The sequence below is a fragment of the Oncorhynchus mykiss genome, chromosome 4 (assembly GCF_013265735.2).
Source record: "Oncorhynchus mykiss isolate Arlee chromosome 4, USDA_OmykA_1.1, whole genome shotgun sequence".
In the NCBI taxonomy this organism is placed as follows: Eukaryota; Metazoa; Chordata; class Actinopteri; order Salmoniformes; family Salmonidae; genus Oncorhynchus; species Oncorhynchus mykiss.
This window is the reverse complement of record NC_048568.1, coordinates 468,826-487,320: the sequence shown is the minus strand read 5'-3', so window position 1 is coordinate 487,320 and position 18,495 is coordinate 468,826. Positions and strand designations below refer to the sequence as shown.

Below are 18,495 nucleotides of genomic sequence, written 5' to 3'. Positions count from 1 at the left end.
TTAGCAAGTGATAAAACCGCATATTTATGGTAAATCCTGGCATATTTGATTTACAGATTGAAACACCCACACAAAAACTAAATGGAAATGTCAACTTTTGAATGTGTTTACGTCCTTAAACACACAACAGAAAGACAGGGACACCCTGCACTGGCTACCACCTAAGAGTTTTGCGAGTAGGAGATTAGCTCTATCCAGTGGATAGTCCATACAGATTTCACTCCCAATCCCTCGCTAGGCTATCCCATGAAACAGAGCATGAGCTTCAGCTGCTAGAAGCTAATAGGCCTGCATTCATGGCCTTGTCATCGAGTTCCCGGGTATATGCACTCGGACGCTGCCCGTCCGAAAAACCTGGACACGGCCCATCCCTATTGATTCCTATTCACTTGTAGGATATTTGTCCATTTAACTTTAATATCCATTCAGTTCTTGTAAAAGCCTGGCCGTGGTCTTTCAACTCTACTGTACTCATATGCCACTGGGAGTCTGCAAGTTGGCGAAGCATACAAGTTTGATACCCTCCCTTTTGGCGACTGGTTGGCACTCATCCGCCTCTCGCAGTGACATGGTTCACTGTGAGCCGACCGTTCTGACAGGCCCAGGCCCTGTCAGGCTAAATAGTCTCTTTCTTTCTCTTAGCTTAGCTCGCTAGCATCTGCCACGAGAGAAGAAAAAAAAGAAGGAAAACTCAGAGGCTCCTTGGCATATTCCGTAACTGCATTTGAATTGGAAATGAGATGCAAATCACCGGCGGGTATTATTGCCCCGGTTACTGGTTAGACAACAAAGGAACCACATTAACATGTAATTTCAACAACCCCACCCCCTTCGCCCTGTCATAGCCATCTCCCCTGCATTAATGGACTGATACTGAAGAAATAAGAGAAAGAGGAGGATGAACAGAATAAATAAGGGGGGATTGGGAGTGAACAGTGTATTAGTCTGAACCAGCGTGCAGGAGGGAGTGTTAAGCTGGGTGTTGATGAAGACAGCTGAGGATGCCATTGGATGAGGCTTTGTCCTTCACTTCTCGAGTTGAGCCATTATGTTTTCTCTCAGCTGCCATTTCAGACATAAACAGAGTCCTACTTTTGCTGTCCAATATATTATCTTATTTTGTAGTTTTACCTGAAATTCTCAATTTCTTAGTTTCAAATATAAAGATATCGTAGTGAGCAGCAATACAGTGGTATTCTCTATTTCTAATGACACGGCATTGCCGAAATCATCTCCACTCAATCCTGCTCCATTGAGTATTGCACCATACAGTACTTGACTGACTTTGTGTTTTTACTCTGGTTTGCCCCACAGGAAGCAGAGGAATGGCTCCGAGTCAGAGTACACAGAGAAACTGCAGCAGTACAGTAAGTCTCTACTGCCTGTCCTCCATTATAAGCTTTCCACATGATCCATATTCTAACAGCTAGACTTCTAAGTCAGCTAGACTTAGTCCCTACATCTAACAGTATACCCACACACTACATGTCAAAAGCCAGTTATATCACAAGAATCCTATTTCCACATTATGTGTCAAAATATGGTTTATGTCATTTAACAGGCACAGATTATATAGGCAGCATTGGTACACTCTTAGGAAAAAAAGCTGCTGTCTAGAACCTAACCGGCTGAACCCATACTCTGTTTTGAATTTTTTGAAATTTCACCTTTATTTAACCAGGTAGGCCAGTTGAGAACAAGTTCTCATTTACAACTGCAACCTGGCCGAGATAAAGCTTGGTGTCATAAGAAGGAATTCCCCTCGACCACGCTCACAAATTGGGGAAAACAAACATTCTTTCCTATTGACCCCCATTGTAAAAAAAAACTATGAAAGGGGCATGAGGGAATCCCTACAATATTACGTTTTTCTAAGTAGTGAGAACGCTTGGAAGCAGGAAATGTTCAAAAGTAATCTTTTAGACATGTACTTTCTTAAATGTAATTTTGTAAATGAGGAAAACAAGCAGACAACAAGAAAACTGCATTGTATAAAAGGTGACATTTTTGCTGTGAGTCAATTGGGTAATCAAGATAACCAAGGGTTGTTTTCCCCACAGGCGGGCGGGCCGCAGTGTTCTATTTAATACCTACTGAGACGACGGAAGAACCCTTTGAAGAAACCTTTTGGGTTCCATGTAGAGGACTCTACATGGATCTCAAAAGGGTTCTACCTGAAACCAACAAAGGGTTCTACCTGGAACCAAAAAGGGTTCACCTCTGGGGACAGCCGAAGATCCCTTTTGGAACCCATTTTTCTGAGAGAGTAGTGGTTTTGGATCTCATTGGTGTTATTCCTCGACTGTAACATCTTATGTTAATGCACCCAATATCATTAGAAGCAAAGCTATCATTACAACACGTAGGCCGCCTTCATGCATTTAATTGATTAACAATCAATGCTGTACATATAATTTTGAATGGTAATTTCTGCTTGACTGCCTTGATTCATGTGATTATTTCCGCTATTGAATCCCCTATAGTCACACCTGGAATGAAGGTCTATATTGACCCCTTCACCTACGAGGACCCCAATGAGGCCATCCGCGAGTTTGCCAAGGAGATCGACATCTCCTGCGTGAAGATCGAGGAAGTCATTGGCGCAGGTAACCAACAAAAGCTCCTGAGCTACAGGGGGAAGAATGCCATACCGTTAGAGGACTTCACGCCAAGCGGTACATTCACTCAATTCATCGTCCCAATCTCCCCCCCTTAAACCATCCCCGCCTCCCCTCGTGCTTCCCCCCTCCATCCACCCAGCACTAGCAGCCCCCCTAATCACAAATATTCATTTACACCTTTGCAAAAAATGTTGTGTGCCCTAATTCGCTTCACTCACAACTGTAGCTCCCCCTTAGGTTGGCACCTAAGTGCCTTTAATGATTGCTACCTCCTTTCCCCACTTTTTGTCTCTTTGTTTTAATAAACCTTTAACCTCTAAGAACTGCCCATTCCTGGTCCCGGAGATGTGCTCTGCAGTAGGAAGTTATTTTGTTTGTTCAACTGTCATTAATCAGTCCCTTTAATTGATTAGCCCCCTACTTGAATCTACCTGACTTAATCGTCATCTAGGAGAGTTGATTGGCTATTCAATAAGCTAGAACAGCAGCCTTCCAGGGCCAGGACATTCATCTCTAAACTCCATCCCCCTCTGTAAGAGTCTTGAGGGCCACTATTAAAGGGGGCCACTCCAAAGTCCCTTTGACCCTTGACCACATCACTTATTGTGGTCATCCTTCCTGTTTACTTCTTCCTGTCCTTCCTGTTTACACCCTTGCTCCATCCCTCCGCCCCTTTTTGATGTACTAGTTAGAGTTAAAATCTTGATATTTTGAAATATTAGTAATACTTTTGCTAAAAAGCTGCAGGACTGTTGTCGACTCAGATTTAGCCATGTATCTGAGTCGACTGAAGACTTGTGGTGATGGGAATTTGGATTTTGAGGTGTATGTCGCCTGCAGCTGAGTCCCCTCTGCTCTACTACCACTACCACAGCTTAACATCTACTGCTGCTACTTGAACCCGTTGCTTCCAAGCCTTCGCCTTTAGTGACAATCCTCAAACCCTGTTGCCCCTCCCCTTTACCCTCCCCCGTTCCCTCACTTCCCTTGTTTCCGTCTCTCGCACACACACTCTCTCTCTCACACACTCTCGCACCCGCTTGGCGTGTTAGGACCTAAACGCAAAGCCTCCACGAACCCCAAGCTTCACTCGCCTCCAGCCTCTTCTTCCGCCCCTGCCCCTAACTCCTCTGAATCCTAATCTCCCCAACCACCCCTCTACCCCATGTATATCTCTAGCCTTCCACCTCTACACTCTCTTATCAAGCTTTACCACCACCCCCAAACTACCCACGCTAACCCACTCTTCCCTACGTTTTTAGTTCTCCCTCGGCCATCCCTCACTCTCACCTTTCATCCCCCCCTTTTCTCTGCCATTCCTAGCCACCGTACACTGCCCGAGCCCCTCTCTCTCGCAGTCTCCCGCTTCCCTTCCCTGACTCCTTGGTTCTAACCAGTAAACTGTCCCTCTCCCCTCTCTCCCCCACTCTCCTCCACTTTTTCTATCCTTTCTCTCTTCCCCCCTCCGTCTCTCTCTCTCGCTGTCTCCCATCACTCGCTCTCACAGGAGAGTTTGGGGAGGTGTGTCGCGGGCGTTGCAAGCTACCCGGCCGACGTGAGATCATTGTAGCTATCAAGACACTCAAGGTGGGCTACACTGACCGGCAGAGGCGGGACTTCCTGAGTGAAGCAAGCATCATGGGACAGTTCGACCACCCCAACATCATTCGACTGGAGGGCGTGGTCACCAAGAGCCGGCCAGTCATGATCGTCACAGAGTTTATGGAGAACGGGGCGCTAGACTCTTTCTTGAGGGTAGGAGAACCTGTGGAACATACACACACACACACAGTACAAAATAATAATAATTTGATGGGTGCACACACACACACACACACACACACACACAAGGATATGTTTAGAATTAGCAAATTATTTGAAACATTGCGCTCAGGGTTTGGCAAAAACCAAACCAACTAATTTCACAGTTGCTAACATTACACACCACCTACTGTAACCCCAAACATGTTTTCATAATAACAAAGGCCTACCTTGCTGTCAATCTCTGGACTAAATCCATTGAACATGCACTATATAAAAACAGCCAGAGAATTGATACTCTTGAAAACACATAAATGTGTATCTGTAATCATCTCATCATCTGCCAAAGTACCCAAACATGTACCTAACCCCTGTCTGTTGTCAGTATCTTACAAATGTGCCGCTCCTCTCGCAATCTCCGACATTTACAGAGATTTCACTAGCCTATGAATCACTGCCTCGCCCTCATATTAAACATTGTCTGACACTGAGAAGGAGAGAGAGAGAGCGGAAGATAGAGGGAGAGAGAGATGGAAGGAAGGAAGGAAGGAAGGAAGGGTTGAAAGAGGGTAGAGAGAAATGGGTGAAACAGAAGACAAGGGAGCAACAGAAGGAGAGCTAGATGGGAGACAGGTGGAAATAAGAAAGAGAGTGAGAGAGAAACCATGAGAGAGCAAGAGAGGTAGGAATGGAAGTATGTTAAACAGTTAAGCTAAATATTGAATATAGATTATAGTATAATGCTTGCTTATATTTCTCTTTCTATCTCTCTGTCTTTGCCAGCTCAACGACGGGCAGTTCACAGTGATCCAGCTTGTGGGGATGCTGCGTGGCATCGCGGCGGGCATGAAGTATCTGTCTGATATGAACTACGTCCACCGGGACCTGGCTGCACGCAACATCCTGGTCAACAGCAACCTGGTGTGTAAGGTGTCTGACTTCGGCCTGTCGCGCTTCCTCGAAGATGACGCCACGGATCCCACCTACACCAGCTCACTGGTTAGTGTGTAGGACACTTTGGTCGTGTGTGTATGCATGTGTGTGTGGGCATCTACACTGCATGACCAAAAGTATGTGGACAGCTGCTCGTCAAACATCTCATTCCAAAGCATGGACGCTAATATTGAGCTGGTCCCCTCTCTGCTGCTATAACAGCCTACACTCTTCTGGGAAGATGTTGGAACATTGCTGCGGGTACTTGCGTCCATTTAGCCACTAGAGCATTAGTGAGGTCGGGCACAAATGTAGGCCTGTTCGCAGTCGGCGTTCCAATTCATCCCAAAGGTGTTCGATGGGTTTGAGGTCAGTGCAGGCCAGTCAAGTTCTTCCACACCGATCTCGACAAACCCTTTCTGTATGGACCTAGCTTTGTCCACTGGGGCATTGTCATGCTGAAACAAGAAAGGGCCTTCCCCAAACTGTTGCCACAAAGTTGGAAGCATTTGTCAAGAATGTCATTGTATGCTGTAGCATTAAGATTTACCTTCACTGGAACGAAGGGGCCTAGCACAAACCATAAAAAACAGCCCCAGACCATTATTACTTCTCCACCAAACTTTACAGTTGGCACTATACATTTGGGCACGGAGCGCTCTCCTCGCGTCCGCCGGACTGCCACATGGTGAAGCGTGATTCATCACTCCAGAGAATGTGTTTCCACTGCTCCGGATTCCAACGGCGGCAAGCTTTATACCACTCCAGCCAACGCTTGGCATTACACATGGTAATCTTAGGCTTGTGTGTGGCTGCTCGGCCATGGAAACCCATTTCATGAAGCTCCCGACGAACCGTTATTGCGCTGACAGAGGCAGTCTGGAACACGTTAGTGAGTGTTGCAACCAAGGACAGACGATTTTTATGCACAATGCGCTTCAGCACTCAGCGGTCCCGTTCTGTGAGCTTGTGAGGCCTACCACTTCACGGCTGAACCCTTGTTGCTCCTAGACGTTTCCACTTCACAATAACAGGGCTTACAGTTGACCGGGGCAGCTCTAGCAGGGCAGAAATTTGACAAACTGACTTTTTGGAAAATCGGCAACCTATGACGGTGCCATGTTGAAAATCACTGAGCTCTTCATGAAGGCCATTCTACTGCCAATGTTTGGCTATGGAGATTGCATGGCTGTGTGCTCAATTTTCATACACTTGTCAGCAACTGGTGTGGCTGAAATAGCCGAATCCACACATTTCAAGGGGTGTCCACATACTTTTGTATGTACAGTATAGTGTATGTCAAGTCTTGAATGAATGGTAATAAATTGGTTTGTTTCAATTTTTCGTCACTGTGTTCTTTTTTGCTTTTTATTTTTTATTCTATCACAAATTGTACTGTACATTCAATATGAATCACAATGAACTTGTTGTTCAGGGTTTTGTTTGTTTATGTGTGTATGTGTATGGTATTTGTGTACCTCAGTTTTACCTGGCATCTTATCATAATCAAACGTGTCTCAACCAGTGTAAGTTTGTCTCACCCTCTCTTCCCTCTGTATGTGTGTAACTCTGTGTGTGACTCCATCCCCAGTATTTCACTCTCACCTACTCATTCGCATATCCACAGGGAGGCAAGATTCCTATTCGCTGGACGGCCCCCGAAGCCATCGCCTACAGGAAGTTCACCTCGGCCAGTGATGTATGGAGCTACGGCATCGTCATGTGGGAAGTGATGTCGTACGGAGAGCGGCCATATTGGGACATGAGCAACCAGGACGTGAGTGGAACTTGCTTTTATTTACTTTACTGGACTTGACTTTGTTTAAGTTGACTTAGTTTGACATTCAACGTTCCCGAAAAACACTGTCACATCATCAAGTTGTCACTCTCCTTCTCTGACTCCTCCTTTTTCCTAACTGGTTCCCCTTCCCTTTTCTCTCTCCCCCCTGCCCCCTTCTCATGCTCTTTTTTATCTTCCCCCTCCCTCCCTCTCCCTGTCTTTTGACTCTTCTTATCTTGACTCTAAACCCCCCTTCTCTCCCCAGTCATCACCCTGTTTCTTATCCTTTTCTTGTCTGATAATTCAAAACCATATTCCCTAGATTTGATCTCTATTTTTTTTCATCTAGGTCTGATTCTATCCCACTTGCCAATCTAACTCTTATCCAACCTTCCAGGTGATAAATGCCGTGGAGCAGGACTACCGGCTGCCCCCGCCCATGGACTGCCCCACAGCGCTGCACCAGCTCATGCTCGACTGCTGGGTCAAGGAAAGGAACCTTCGGCCTAAATTCTCCCAGATCGTTGCAACGCTGGACAAGCTCATCCGCAACGCTGCCAGCCTCAAGGTGGTCACCAGCAACACGCAATCTTCTGGGTAAGCCTATAAACTGTCAGACAGTCTGGCCCATCTCAGCCAAGGTAGCAGCTACTTTAATCTGGTGCTGGTTGCAAAATCCCCAAATTCACAGATTTTCTAGAATAACCATAACCCGGTTATCCTTTCTGATCTCCCCATCCCGGATCCGGGATCGTGAATACAGACTCAAGCTCATTACCATAACGCAACGTTAACTATTCATGAAAATCGCAAATGAAATGAAATAAATATGCTAGCTCTCAAGCTTAGCCTTTTGTTAACAACACTGTCATCTCAGATTTTCAAAATATGCTTCTCAACCATTGCAAAACAAGCATTTGTGTAACAGTATTGATGGCTAACGTAGCATTTAGCATTAGCATTCAGCTGGCAACATTTACACAAAAAAACAGAAAAGCATTCAAATAAAATAATTTACCTTTGAAGAACTTCAGATGTTTTCAATGAGGAGACTCTCAGATAGCAAATGTTCAGTTTTTCCTGAAAGATTATTTGTTTAGGACAAATCGCTCCGTTTTCTGCGTCACGTTTAGCTATGAAAAAACCCCTGTATCCAGGATTGTGTAAATCTATCAGCAAGCTCATTAGCATAACACAACGTTAACTATTCATGAAAATCGCAAATGAAATGAAATAAATATGCCATCTCTCAAGCTTAGCCTTTTGTAAACAACACTGTCATCTCAGATTTTCAAAATATGCTTCTCAACCATAGGAAAACAATAATTTGTGTAAAAGTAGCTAGCTAGCGTTAGCATTTAGCATTAGCATTTAGCATTAGCATTAGCATCCAGCACGCAACATTTCAACAAAAACATAAAAGCCTTCAAATAAAATCATTTACCTTTGAAGAACTTCAGATGTTTTCAATGAGGAGACTCTCAGTTAGATAGCAGATGCTCAGTTTTTCCAAAAAGATTCTTTGTGTATTAGAAATAGCTCCGTTTTGTACATCACATTTGGCTACCAAAAAAACCCGAAAATTCAGTCCTCAAAACGCGAACTTTTTTCCAAATTAACTCCATAATATCGACTGAAAACATGGCAAACGTTGTTTAGAATCAATCCTCAAGGTGTTTTTCACATATCTCTTCGATGATATATCGTTCGTGGAAGTGTGCTTTCTCTCCTGAATCCCAGGAGAAAATGCCCGCACCTGAAGATTACGCACAAATTTAGACAAAGGACACCGGGCGGACCCCTGGAAAATGTAGTCTCTTATGGCCAATCTTCCAATGATATGCCTACAAATACGTCACAATGCTGCCGACATCTTGGGGAAACGGCAGAAGGTCTAAGCTTATTCCTGTCGCATTCACAGCCATATAAGGAGACATTAGAAAACAGAGCTTCAGAAATTCTGCTCATTTCCTGTTTCACGTATCATCTTGGTTTCGCCTGTAGAATGAGTTCTGGGGCACTTACAGACAAAATCTTTGCAGATTCTGAAACTTCAGAGTGTTTTCTTTCCAAAACTGTCAAGAATATGCATAGTCGAGTATCTTTTCATGACAAAATATCGCGCTTAAAACGGGAACGTTTTTTATCCAAAAATGAAATAGCGCCCCTAGAGATGCAACTGGTTATCTTCCCACCTAGATTTCTAGAAAACCTGGGAATTTTGCTAAAGTTTGGACACAACTACTCATTTACTCATACATTGTAGAATAATAGTGAAAAACATCAAAACTATGAAATAACACAAAAGTATAAAGTAACCAAAAAAGTGTTAAACAAATCCAAATATATTTTAGATTCTTCAAAGTAGCCACCCTTTGCCTTTTTCCACACTCTTGGCATTCTCTCCACCAACTTCACCTGGAATGATTTTCCAACCATCTTGAAGGAATTCCCACATTTGCTGAGTACTTGTTGGCTGCTTTTTCTTCACTCTGCGGTACAACTCATCCCAAACCATCTCAAATGGGTTGAGGTCGATTGACTGTGTAGGCCGGGTCATCTGACGTAGCACTCTATCACTCTCCATCTTGGTCAAATAGCCCTTACACAGCCTGGAGGTGTGTTTTGGGTCATTGTCTTGTTGAAAAACAAAATATGAGATGACGTATCATTGCAGAATGCTGTGGTAGCCATGTTGGTTAAGTGTGCCTTGAACTCTAAATAAATCACTGACAGTGTCACCAACAAAGCACCCCGATACCATCACACCTCCTCCTCCATGGTTTCACGTTGAGAATTACATATGCAGAGATCATCCGTTCACCTACTCTGCGTCTCACAAAGACAAGATAGTTCTTGTCAAATAAGGACTCATCAGACCAGTGGACAGATTTCCACCGGTCTAATGTCCACTGCTCGTGTTTCTTGGCCCAAGCAAGTCGCTTGTTCTTATTGGTGTCCTTTAGTTGTTTCTTTGCAGTAATTCGCCCATGAAGGCCTGATTCACCCGTTCTCTTCTAAACTGTTGATGTTGAGATGTCTGTTACTTGAACTCTGTGAAGCATTTATTTGGGCTGCAATTTCTGAGGCCGATAACTCTAATGAACTTATCCTCTGCAGCAGAGGTAACTCTAGGTCTTACTTTCCTTTGGCGGTCTTCATGAGAGACAGTTTTGTCATAGCGCTTGATGGGTTTTGCGACTGCACTTGAAGAAACTTCAAATGTTCCGGATTGACTTACCTTCATGTCTTTAAAGTAATGATGGTCTGTCGTTTCTCTTTGCTTATTTGAACTGTTCTTACCATAATATGAACTTGGTCTTTTACCAAATAGCGCTATCTTCTGTATACTACCCCTACCTTGTCACAACACTACTGAATGGCTCAAACACATTAAAGAAAGAAATTCCACAGATTACCTTTTTACAGGGCACACCTGTTAATTGAAATGAGAGAATGCCAAGAGTGTGCAAAGCTGTCATCAAGGCACAGGGTGGCTACTTTGAAGAGTCTTAAATATAAAATATGTTTTGATTTGTTCATCACTTTTGTGATTACTACATGATTCCATATGTGTTATTTCATAGTTTACATCTACAATGTAGAAAATAATAAAAATAAAGAAAAACCCTGTAATGAGTAGGTGTGTTCAAACTTTTGACAGGTACAATATAGTGTATGAATGTATGTTTTTATGTATGTGATGGATTACATTATAGAGAATAGGAAGAAATATATATCTCTGAAATGGGTTTCTTTGGTTTTCTGTCTATTGCAATACAGTATGTTCCCTGGACTAGGGTTTAGTAGTGACGGTGCCATTTTTTATCTGTGACTGTGGTACTGGAGTCACCCGAGTCATGCCGACAACGATAACACTTTTCACTGAAAAAATATAATTTTCCAAATTGACTTATTGACTTGCATGAGAGTCAGTGTCTCAGCAATGCCTACAGTGCATAGTACTTCCTATAGCTAAAACATTAAGCCACCAAACAACTGGCCAGGGTTGTCAATGCAAATGTGGAATTACCGTTGCTCAATAAAGCACTCAAGGCATCCATAGCTCCTACAAGGAAGTTCTTAGAGCAATGGTTTCACATATTTAGTGATATCCTCATGCTACATTCCTCTGTAGTTTTCATGGAAAGAGCCCAAAGGGGGAAGAGGGTGAGGAGGAATAGGGGGTGATTCCATCGGGGATCTGGAGCTATGGCGATGGCTGGGAAGATTAAATCAGATTAATTAGCCAGTATTTAGCTAGATTAAGAGTGAGGCGAAAAGACGATTTGAATTCTTTGCAAAAAATATTTTCAATTGGCCAGTGGAGAGGTGTGCCCCCCGCCGAGCCTAATGGCGAAAGAGTGAGTGAGAGATGAGCTGCCATGACGTCCAGCTATTAGTGCTTTGTAGGTTAGCGGTAGCTAGGCTAACTTTTGTCACTGGTTTGGGAGTCGTGTTATAGTTTATACAATACAAGTGGAGGTGTCCTCCTGTCATGCGCGAGTGAGTGTGTGGTACGTGTGTGTGGTGTGTGTGCGGGGGGTGGCGGCGATGTGCGGTCAGGTGTGTCTGTCTGCCTCATAATGCATACCCATGTAGCCTGACACGGAAAAATCCAATGATCTGTGTCTTTCACCACTCACACTGAAGACAAACAAAAAAACGTTTACCAAAAACCATGAGGAAACCGTCACAACACCTTTGCCCGTTGGGCTCCAGTTTGGGAGTATCCACTCAGGTGACTGCTCCTCATAACATGAGACATACGGTCTTAGTGGCCTCTCCCAGTGCCTTTGGCGTCCTTTGACTTCTAGCCTGATTCCACATCCTCTGTTTTGGCTGTCTTTCCACTGACCATAAGGAGTTGGCAAGATAGCACAAACAGATCTGGGATCAGGCTAGACACCTTCCACTTCAGTACGAGACTCCAGAAAGGGGCTAACAATGCTCTATTAAGAGGGAACTGTGTCTGATGGTTGATGGTGGCTAGCCCAAACCCTCAGGGCACTGAAGCGCAGGCCTTGTTAAAGAGCACTCCTCCTATCCCTCTGCAGCAGTCAACCCTTCAATGGAGCCTCTGTATTGACTCTTATTAACTCGCTCCCTCTCTTTTTTCTATCCACCTTTGATTGTGAATCTAATGTCATCAAAAGACGACAAGGATCAACAGAGCAGAGAGCGGTCAGAGAGAGAGCTAGACAGAGACAGAGGTTCTCTTTCTCCTATTTCTTCCCCCTTTTTTCTTTCTGTCCTTTTCTCCCCCACCTTCCTTCGTTCACCCTAGCTCTCCCTCTCTTTTCAAACTTCCACTGCTGTTTATTAAAACTGCAAGGTGGCCCCCCTAAATATGACATCAATCAGGGGTGGTTGGGTTTTTTGGAGAGTCCAAGGGCCTCGTTGGGTGTCTGCAGGTGTATGCATACACACACGTGCACAGACACACACACACACACACACACACACACACACACACACACACACACACAGGTTGACAGTCCACAAATATCTCCACGCTGTCCAAGAGATTCTTGAGGAAATGTCTTTCCACTTTCACCGTATTGTGTTGTTTGCACACCTTTTGCCTCTTTAGCATTGGTCATCATGCCAAAGAGACACACACACACATGCCCGGCCAAGCCAGTCTCCAACGGTAGCCAAAGGTGGTTACGTCAGGCGACGGAGGCGATTAACCCTTGACCCTACAAGGGCAGCGAGGGAGGGAGTGAGGTGGCGTTTTGGGGGTTTGGGAGTGAGGTTTCATTGGTGCTGGAGGCGAGGCATGACCTTAACCCTCTCTCTTTTGTCTCACTCTCCTCCTCCCTCCTGTAGGGCATCGCAGCCTCTGCTCGACCGATGCGTCCCTGACTACACCACCTTCACCACCGTGGGAGACTGGCTGGATGCCATCAAGATGAGCCGCTATCGCGACAACTTCCTCAATGCCGGCTTTGCCTCCTTCGATCTCGTGGCCCAGATGACAGCAGAGTGAGTGAAGAATGAGTCGATTCCGATTAATTATATTTGGTTTAGTTGAGTTCAAATGGCTTCATTGAGACATGAGTTGGTTCACTTGCAAATTGGTTTGTTTCAGCTCAAATGACCCCATTGATGTGGCAAGATAGCAGGGTGATTGGGTGAATCGAGGAATAGTCAATTCAAATGAATCAAACTCAATTCAGGTTAGTTCAGTTCAAAAGGCCTCATTGATATGGCAAGAGTGACTTGTTATGGTGAGTGACTTAAGCGGTGAGTGACTTAGGCGGTGGGTCGTGGCAAGCTTTCTTTCTTCTTTAGTTTTCAAGATGATCGATTTCTGTCGAGGGTGGAACTGGTTTTTTTTATACATATAATATACATATGTATATTAATTTCTTCTGAACACATTTCTGTTTGTTGGCAATGTCAAAAATTCAATATATAGGCTACTGTATCAATCAATCATGCCATCACACAACATATGAGACATTCATGCTTTGAAATGCAATTAATAATTTTTGTTTTTAAATTAAACAGCAAAGGGAGCTTTTGAATAATTAGCCTAAACAATAAATAAACTGCAATTCATTAATGTTTTTAGTTTGCTGTAATAAAGGCTTTATATTTTCTTCCTTTAGAACAGACTCTCTGTTACCCTTATTTATTTAGTTTTGTTTACACTGTTAATATTGGTCAGAAAAATAAATAAAAAATGTGCCCGCTACCCTAGTGAGGTTTAAAGTATCAGACAAGCTCAGTGCATATGTAGTTGGTTTTATTCAAACACATAGGGTTTCTGTCTATATATGGAAAAATAAGTTGAAACATTTCAACCAATCGATTTGTCAAAAGAATAGGATGACTCTCGATCGACCAAGATTTGTTTTTGTCAGGGACAGCCCTAGTAGGCTACGCCATATTTATTGGCTAATATACCTGTGCAGCTGTCATTTTTGAACCTCCATTGTAGCATAAATGACACAAACACATTTATCTACATGCTTTTATTTGGGTTTCTGTTAAATCATATGATTTAATGTTAATTTAAGCCTGCAGCTAACTTGAAATGAGACAATCTCGCCAAAACATAATTCAACATTTTATTCACTGACAGTGATGAAATACTAGCTTCCTGAGCAGGCGCATTGATGTTGATAGTATTAGCTGGCTAGGCTAGTCAACTGTAACATTGGCTAGTTTTCAATAAATTGTCTAAAAGGTCAATGTGCATTCAAAAACTAATAATTATCTTATTTAGTCTTTGGTAGTTAATGTTAGTTCATCTTAACACACCGACACTGTTTTTCCATCTTAGATAGAAGCAGGCCATTAGCTGCCTTTATCACGAGGCATATGTACAGGAGTTCTGATTGGTTCTAGGTTGAGCAAATTTGCCTGAGCAGACAGTGTTGAAATATATACGCAACATTTCAACTGTTGGTCCCATGTTTCATGAGCTGAAATCAAGATCCCAGAAATCCATAGATTAGGATCTAATTCATTCATTTCAATTGACTGATTTCCTTATATGAACTGTATCTCAGTAGAATCGTTGAAATTATTACATTCTGCATTTATATTTTTGTTCAGAATACATTTTCTGAAGAAAATGTGCAAGAATTGAAGGTGGCAACAAGTTTGACATTAATCATAAGAATATTGTCATGTGCAAAACAATCTGCCCCTCCCTCGACGTACAGTAGATCGATCCACTTCACTGTTTTTGGCGTCGGCCCACCTTGTTGTTTGGAAATAGTCCATTTTAATCAACCAAATAGAATTAACCTCAGGTGAATTCAAACAGCCTCATTGTAGACATGATGTCTACGTGAGTAGACATCCTTAGGGTGCCAATGAGAGCATGGCCCTTGAAATCTACATGACTGGAGACATTCAAATTGCATTTAAATATTCACTCACAGAGGCCCAGTTCTCACACAGCGTTGTTCTCCAGAGTTAGTAACACTACAAATTGAGTCGCTTTGGGAATAATGGTGGCTGCAGTTGTTACTGTTATCATTGTATGTGATTGGAAAGGAAAGGAAAAGGGTCAGTTGTACAACTAGTGAGAGACCATTCGGGATAAGGGTCCACAAACACTAATTGACCCTGAAGTGAAAACACAATAAGAGAAAAAGCACTTCTCCCTCATCCTGGAGAGACTTGAAGGACACTACATACACTCCTCCATAGTGCACGTTACCTCACGACACCTTCCCTTCCAGCAATAATAACCTAGAGTTGACACAGAACTGGGTCGTGTTCATTAGGAAACAAAATGTTAAAAGGTTTTGCAACGCGAAATGAAAAGGAACGTTTATCATTGGACAAGTCCTGGTAGTCCCTCCCTGTTTCAGTCAATTTTCTTTCATTTGGGGCCTAATGAACATGACCAACGTTTTCAGAGCCAGCTTGGCACGTTATTTATATAACAGTTATTTATATAACAGGAAATGTGTGTCATAGAAGTCATGGAAACGGGGCCAGTTGTGATCAAATAAAATAATTATGATAATAATGATCAGTGTATCATCCTCGTTAGGTGGATAATAGGGGATTTGTTTCAATTTGGCATGCCGACAAGTGTGCTGTACAGTGGCTCTCTCCTGCTCTTAATGGCAGGTAATTCCTCTAATGGCTTGCATTTATGATCATTTTATCCCCCGTTGCTGGAGTGATGAGGGATTGTAATGGAAACAAAAACACAATTGATTTCATTTAGGAAAAATCGTTTGTGTCAAATCAAAATAAAATTAGATTTAATTTGTCGTGTACACACTTTACAGCAGGTACAAAAGGTGCAGCGAAATGCTTATGTGCTAGCTCCCTCAACATCAATAATAACAATAAAAGTCTCAAGTCCAAAATACGTAGTAAAAGTAATAGAAGAGGTTGTGTGTGTGTGTGTGTGTGTGTGTGTGTGTGTGTGTGTGTGTGTCTGTGTGCAAAAGCAGAGGACAACAGAGACATGCAGACTTGCAAAGGGCATGGTGTCGGTGTACAAGGTTGAATTTAGGTGTGTCTTTGTCTGTGTGAACGGAGAGGATCCAGAGAGGCGCTGGGCTCTCGTGGTTTGCTAATCGTTCCCCCAGATGCCGACCGTGGTTTGCTCTCTCCTTCGTTATCGGCAAGGGAAAAACAAACAAAAGAGCGGAAAAGAGAGTCCTTGTGATATTATTCCTAACAATCCAGTACATGAGGCCTTAGTGTTAAACTAACACCGCTGAGACGATTAGATTACACCGTCTATCTGACTGCCGCCAAACAGGTGCTACAGCTTTTTTCATAGCTGCCATTCTTTAATAAGGCTGCTGTGTGGGTGTCATTTTCATATTTTCATATCCCCCATTGCTTCTCGCATTTTGGCGTGAACTCTCTCTGTTCTCTTTTGAACTATGAAGACAGTTTGAGAAACTGTTAAAAGACAAGTTAACCTGGGTGACTGCTATAAGATTGATTGATTGATTGAAAGGATGGATTACTGTTCTCTTCCAGTCTTGTCTTTCAAGACAGCTTTGTCATCTAACTGACTGTGTAAGACTAGACGAATCACCATCAAATGACCTACCAGTTGACTCACTGACTGGCAGTCTAGTCTGTTATATGAATGTCATTGGCTACTAACTGATTGTTCTTTGACTGACATAATTACTAACTTATTTTATTTTCTCGATCACTGACTAGTTGACACACTGACTTACATTCTGTTGCAGAAATAACCGATTGGCTACTGACAGAATGTTCCATGACTGACTTCCTCACTTGCTTGGTTTTCTCAATAACTAACTTGTTTTCTCGACTGACAGGTTGTTTGGCTGGCTGGCTGGCAGATTGGTTTTAGTGATGTGAAAAGCACCAGCTGGCCCACAGTGGCATAAAGCACTGTTAAAATATTAACCTCCCTTCCCCATTACTATTTTCCTCCTCTCGTCCACCTGCCAGGATATTGAAGTATTTTACATCTGGCCCAGGTATCAGTGCACTGAGGAGTGTCACCATTTTGTTGACATGACTCAAGTGTAACCGATGTGAAATGGCTAGCTAGTTAGCGTGGTGCGCGCTAATAGCGTTTCAATCGGTGACGTCACTTGCTCATCGACATTGAAGTAGTTGTTCCCCTTGCTCCACAAGGGCCGCGGCGATGGGTAACAATGCTTCGTGGGAGGCAGCTGTTGATGTGGGCAGTGGGTCCCTGGTTCAAGCCCAGGTAGGGGCAAGGAGAGGGACGAAAGCTATACTGTTACATGGATGCTGTTGACTGGTTGCTGCGGAAAATGAGGAGGTCAAAAAGGGGGTGAGTGTAACCGACGTGAAATGGTTAGCGGGGTGCACCATAATAGCTTTTCAATTGGGGATGTCACTCGCTCTGAGCCCTTGACGTAGTTGTTCCCCTTGCTCTGCGAGGGCCGTAGCTTTTGTGGAGCGATGGGTAACGATGCTTCGAGGGTGGCTGTGTGCAGAGGGTCCCTGGTTCATGCCCAGGTAGGGGCGAGGAGAGTGACAGAAGCTATACTGTTACACAAGGAAGCCATTTTATTGGTGTACACAGATAACTGCGGTCTGCAATTGTTTCCACAAGGGCAAACTGTATTTGTTCTCATTTAAACCTACTGGCATATGTCAATCAAATGTAATCAATCAAATGTATTTATAAAGCCCTTTTTGCATCAGCAGATGTCACAAAGTGCTGATACAGAAACCCAGCCTAAAACCCCACACAGCAAGCAACAGAGATGTAGAAGCATGGTAGCTAGGAAAAACTCCTTAGAAAGGCAGGAACCTAGGAAGAAATTTGGAGAGGAATCAGGCTCTGAGGGGTGAACATTCCTCTTCTAGCTGTGCCGGGTGGAGGTATAAGAGTACATGGTCATTAAGGCCAGATCATTCTTCAAGATCTTCAAACATTCATAGATAACCAGCACGGTCAAATAATAATAGTCACAGTGGTTGTAGAGGGTGCAGCAGGACGGCACCTCAGGAGTAAATGTCAGTTGGCTTTTCATAGTCGAGCATTCAGAGGTCGAGACAGCGGGTGCGGTAGAGGGAGAGAAAGGAGTGAGAGACGAAAACAGCAGGTCCGTGACAAGGTAGCACATCCGGTGAACATGTCAGGGTACCATAGCCGCAGGCAGAACATTTGAGTTGGAGAAGCAGCACAACCAGGTGGACTGGGGACCACCAGGAGTCATCAGGCCAGGTAGTCCTGAGGCATGGTCCTAGGGCTCAGAGCCCCAGGGAGAGGAGGAAGAGAGAGAGAATTAGAGGGAGCATACTTAAGTTCACACTGGAAACCTGGTAAGACAAGATAATTTCACCAGATAGGACAGACTGACCCTAGCCCCCCAGGGCATAGATACTGGAGGCTGAGACAGAGGGAGGTCGATAGAAACTGCGGCCCCGTCCGACGATACCCCCGAACAG

General features: G+C 43.7%; 1 protein-coding gene across 12 annotated transcripts in view; it reads left to right on the top strand.

Moving 5' to 3' along the window:
• LOC110521963 (ephrin type-B receptor 3) overlaps nt 1-18,495 on the top strand; it is a 97,325-nt gene that overhangs the window by 69,845 nt on the left and 8,985 nt on the right. For 4 of the 12 annotated variants that reach the window (XM_036975476.1, XM_036975471.1, XM_021599973.2 and 1 more), the window contains 7 exons: nt 1,315-1,367; nt 2,472-2,675; nt 4,129-4,376; nt 5,166-5,381; nt 6,943-7,092; nt 7,493-7,692; nt 12,928-13,083. In XM_036975476.1, coding sequence (XP_036831371.1) covers nt 1,315-1,367; nt 2,472-2,675; nt 4,129-4,376; nt 5,166-5,381; nt 6,943-7,092; nt 7,493-7,692; nt 12,928-13,083 — 1,227 coding nt within the window. The remainder of the gene's footprint in view (nt 1-1,314; nt 1,368-2,471; nt 2,676-4,128; nt 4,377-5,165; nt 5,382-6,942; nt 7,093-7,492; nt 7,693-12,927; nt 13,084-18,495) is intronic. The other 8 variants (XM_021599981.2, XM_021599978.2, XM_036975473.1 and 5 more) reach the window with 5 other exon arrangements.